A 4680-nucleotide genomic window follows, 5' to 3' on the forward strand; every position below is an offset into this window, starting at 1 on the left:
CCTTTCGACTAATAAAATATTTAAGGGTATTTACAGATTCCCATTTATGTCACATCTTATATTGGGTGTGACTGTGGTTGGTTCGGTTTTCCCATAACGACAGAGTAAATTCATTTGAACTTTTACCTATCCCTCCCCTTTTCTAGAGGAAGAATTTAATGTGTTCTGAAAGTTAACAGGCAAAACCATAATAAAGAAGCCAAAAAGGAGAAGAAGGAGACAGAAGAGAGGACACCATTAGGACACAAACGTTTATGTGATTTTAGCCATTACAACAGTAGTTCAGAAATATCTCAAATGTTACATTGATGTCATCAATATTACAAAAAGAAAAAAAACCAAAATGACAGGCAACAGTGAAGAGCACCAGAGAACCAGCGCACACACCTAGAGAAGACCATGCTTCTTTCCTTCAACTGCCAAGAGATTTTCACCACTAAGCCCCCCTCCCCCGTGCTTTCCTTCTGGACTTTCCCTAACCTGCTTTCCTTTGTGACTTTAAGCCTCATCCTCGCCCTCCTCCTCCTCGAACTCCCCCTGTTCATCGGCCGTGGCGTCCTGGTACTGCTGGTACTCGGACACCAGGTCGTTCATGTTGCTCTCGGCCTCGGTGAACTCCATCTCATCCATGCCCTCGCCCGTGTACCAGTGCAGGAAGGCCTTGCGCCGGAACATGGCCGTGAACTGCTCCGAGATGCGCTTGAACAGCTCCTGGATGGCCGTGCTGTTGCCGATGAAGGTGGCCGACATCTTGAGGCCGCGCGGCGGGATGTCGCACACGGCCGTCTTCACGTTGTTGGGGATCCACTCGACGAAGTAGCTGCTGTTCTTGTTCTGCACGTTGAGCATCTGCTCGTCCACCTCCTTCATGGACATGCGGCCGCGGAAGATGGCGGCCACGGTCAGGTAGCGGCCGTGGCGCGGGTCGCAGGCGGCCATCATGTTCTTGGAGTCGAACATCTGCTGCGTGAGCTCGGGCACCGTGAGCGCGCGGTACTGCTGGCTGCCCCGGCTGGTCAGGGGTGCGAAGCCGGGCATGAAGAAGTGCAGGCGCGGGAAGGGCACCATGTTCACGGCCAGCTTGCGCAGGTCGGCGTTCAGCTGGCCCGGGAAGCGCAGGCAGGTGGTGACGCCGCTCATGGTGGCCGACACCAGGTGGTTGAGGTCTCCGTACGTGGGGGTGGTCAGTTTCAGGGTGCGGAAGCAGATGTCGTACAGGGCCTCGTTGTCGATGCAGTAGGTCTCATCCGTGTTCTCCACCAGCTGGTGCACGGACAGGGTGGCGTTGTAGGGCTCGACCACCGTGTCGGACACCTTGGGCGAGGGCATGACGCTGAAGGTGTTCATGATGCGGTCTGGGTACTCCTCCCGGATCTTGCTGATGAGCAGCGTGCCCATCCCGGACCCCGTGCCACCCCCCAGCGAGTGGGTCAGCTGGAAGCCCTGCAGACAGTCACAGCTCTCTGACTCCTTCCTCACCACGTCCAGGACCGAGTCCACGAGTTCAGCTCCCTCTGTGTAGTGACCCTTTGCCCAGTTGTTTCCCGCACCACTCTGGCCTGCCAGACGGAGAGACTTCATAAGTCACTGATGACTGGATTAAATTCTTTTTTACCTTAAACCCCTTAATATAGATCAATGAGTCAGTGTTCAGATAAGATTATCTCACATTACCACCAAAATGGCCAGACATTAAAATATTTGGTTAGAGATATAATTATAAACAAGGAAGGCCAGAAATACCTGGCTATTAAAGGTTGAAAGGTAAATTTGTCTTAGATTATATTAAGACTGAATGGGCCCACAACGGAATGTTCATACAGTACTCTCCCTTAGGCGGCCAGCCTCCCATGCCATCAGCCATGTCAGTCACTCACCAAACACGAAGTTGTCCGGCCTGAAGATCTGGCCGAATGGCCCAGACCTGACGGAGTCCATGGTGCCTGGCTCCAGGTCCACCAGGATGGCCCGGGGTACGTACTTGTTACCTGGAGGGAACACAGCTAGACTTAAATGTGCAAGCAGAGAGCTCTAAAGAGAAAGCCTTTTTCCCCTTTTGCAGGCACTACTGTTGTCCCCAAACAAAGAAGAATACAGAACAGATCAGATTCTCAAAGGCCTTGGTTGTGAACGCCCCCTGAAATGCTCCAGTGGAACAGTGGGAATCCTAAATCCGCTGGTCCACCATCCCCTGGGGCCACACTCCTGGAGTTAGTCCTGGGGACGGGAAAGTAAAAAATTGAAATGGGGGGGGGGGTGCCGGCAAGGCAATTACCAGTGGCTTCATTGTAGTACACATTGATTCTCTCCAGTTGCAAATCACTGTCTCCATGGTAACTGCCAGTGGGGTCGATCCCATGCTCATCACTGATGACCTCCCAAAACTAAGACACAGAAAAAGTTTGCATTTAGCCATGCATTTAGCCTCAAACGGGGAATGAGTCTTACGATAAAAAGCCCCCCATTCAGTTCCAAAAACCCCAATTTAAAGGCAGCGTGACCCAGCTCAGCTGTAAGGCTTGTATCGTGCAGGGTCAGAAAGTTGAAATTGGGCGTTTCCCTGGCGAACAGCTGCCGGCGGCAGGAGGCGGGGGTCCCTTCGGGTGGCGGTGGGCGGGGAGGGTTAGAGCCGCAAGCCGAGGGCTCGCGCCGCCGCGGAGTTTCGCGCTCAGAGTCGCAGCTGCGGGCGGGCGCGCAGGGACTCCAGGGGGCGCAGAGGGGGTGGGCTGGGGAGCAGGGAAAGGAGGGAACGGAAGGAGGGTGGTTTGAGATTCAAAGCACGTCCAGAGACCTCAAGACAATCGCTCTTCTCCCCTCCCCCACAGCTCGACTGGGGGTCTAGCGGATAAAACCATTTCCACCCGCGTCCGGGCCCCTCCCGTAAACCCGCGGGCACAACCTCGCGGACACACCCACGCCTTCTCCAGGCAAGCTTGCCTGGCCAAGGGAGGAGCAGGGGATAAGCGGGCGCCGAGGAGTGGCGGGGATTCCAAATGAATTACAGCAAAAATGAAAGCAAGGTTCCTCCCCCCAACCCCCACCAAGTCGCCTCCGAGCCCACGCCCCACACGGCCGCACAAAGCTGCGGGAAAGGTCTGTGCTTGGGGAGCCCCGGGCCTGCTCAGGTCGAGGTTCTCGCCGAGGAACTCCGAGGGCCTTCAGGCCGGGGCACCCCACCCCTCTGGACCCCTCCCCTCCCGGCGCGCCCACCTTGGCGCCGATCTGGTTGCCGCACTGGCCCGCCTGGATGTGCACGATCTCACGCATGGTGCTTGCTAGCTTCTTCTGGCTCTTGTCGGCGTCTGGTCAGTCTGTCCCGTCCTCCCTTAAACACCCACTGTGGGGTCACCGGCAACGCGCTCGGGAACCTACTGGCTGAGAGCGCCGGCCCGGAGGACTCAGCCTTTTATGCAAGGAGGGTGGGGCGGCCCGCGTAGGCCGCGCCCCCAGCCCGAGCCCCCCAGTCCCCTTCGCGCTAGAGCTCTGCAGGCCCCGCTGACGTAATGCTCCGAGCCCCAAGGACCATCCTGGGGGCTGGACATTGGGCCCGCAGCCAATCAGCACAGGCTTGCGGACCGGGCGAGAAGTGGGGGTTTGGGGTAGCAGGGTGGAGGCGTGGGCATTGTCTAGGACTTGGGGCGGGGGGAGGTGAAAGAGCTGGGGACTGAGAATTGGGGGTAGGTGAAGGAACTGAGGGTGGGAGGGTGGTGAAGCGAGGGCGACCCCTGTGGGAGGCCGGTAGGGGGTGGGGAGAGCTGGCACTGGATGGGGTGAGCAGAGAGACGGGAGCAGGTGGAGAGGCCCTCAGGTGCGCTGTGCTCCCGGTGCTGGCAGGTGGAAGGGTAGAGGGTGGCGTAGGTTGCACTGCCAGCGCTGACCGAGACGCCTCCTCGGCCAACGGCCGGAAATCCCTAAGCTACCCGCCCCTGGTGAGACCACCGCCTCTTTCCCCAGCCCTAGAAGCCAACGACTGTCCAGCGGCCGAACCCTGGTCACACAAAGCCTTGGACGAGCCTAGGAGAAAATCGTGTGTGATCAGGCTGTGGGGTCTGAAGAGCCGTGACCCTGGACCCCGAAATCCCAGGAGCCCCAAGGGGACCTTCGTCCTGCCCCCAGCATCCGCCTGCTCTCCGTTTTGTCTCTGTCAAGGGCTTCTTGCTCCCTCTCACTGCGGTTGCTGCATCCAGGGGTGGGGCAACCTCCGCATCCCCTCCAGCCCCATCCGACTCTGTCCAAGAGTCCCCAGCTTCCTGGCTGGTACCAAAGACCCCTCCACCTCTCGGGCTGGCTTTTTGTTTCTTGGGAGTGGATGGGGTGGGTGTGGCTGTCCGCTCACTGGTACAGTCCGGCGGTCAGAACGAGGGTGGGGTCCGGGGGGCGGGGCTGCGGCAGAACAAAGGGCTCACAAATGTGTGGGATAACTCCCACAGCTGAGTTTTTAAAAATCACACCCCCGTCGCTCTCCCTCTATGGGTTTCGTTCATCTATTGTCCAGTGGGAAAATGGGTTCCGCGGGTGATCATCGCCCACTACACCGCTAACACTCTTATCGTTCATCAGGTGCCGGACTCTGAGGCGGCCACGAGGTCCCCAACCTTCGTGCTGTTGGTGGGGATGAGGGACACGCCTAAAAACTGCGGCACAGCGAGGGAGCAGCCACCCGAGACCCTGACGGCACAG

The 4680-nt window shown here is 57.9% G+C and overlaps 1 protein-coding gene across 2 annotated transcripts; it reads right to left on the reverse strand.

Annotated features, from left to right (window-relative positions):
• Window positions 1–235: 235 nt before the first annotated feature.
• Window positions 236–3485, reverse strand: LOC308344764 (tubulin beta-2B chain). Of its 2 annotated transcripts, none has more exons than XM_080806529.1 (4): window positions 3211–3485; window positions 2276–2384; window positions 1878–1988; window positions 236–1559 (listed from the first exon to the last, which is right to left on the reverse strand). In XM_080806529.1, the coding sequence occupies exons 1-4, from the start codon at window positions 3265–3267 to the stop codon at window positions 499–501; spliced, it is 1338 nt and encodes a 445-aa protein (XP_080662655.1). In that variant the 5' UTR covers window positions 3268–3485; the 3' UTR covers window positions 236–498. The 2 variants fall into 2 exon arrangements, with proteins under 2 accessions (XP_080662655.1, XP_080662654.1); XM_080806528.1 differs by having other exon boundaries at window positions 1878–2003; window positions 3211–3379.
• Window positions 3486–4680: the final 1195 nt, after the last annotated feature.

The sequence above is a fragment of the Martes martes genome (assembly GCF_963455335.1).
Source record: "Martes martes genome assembly, chromosome: 6".
In the NCBI taxonomy this organism is placed as follows: Eukaryota; Metazoa; Chordata; class Mammalia; order Carnivora; family Mustelidae; genus Martes; species Martes martes.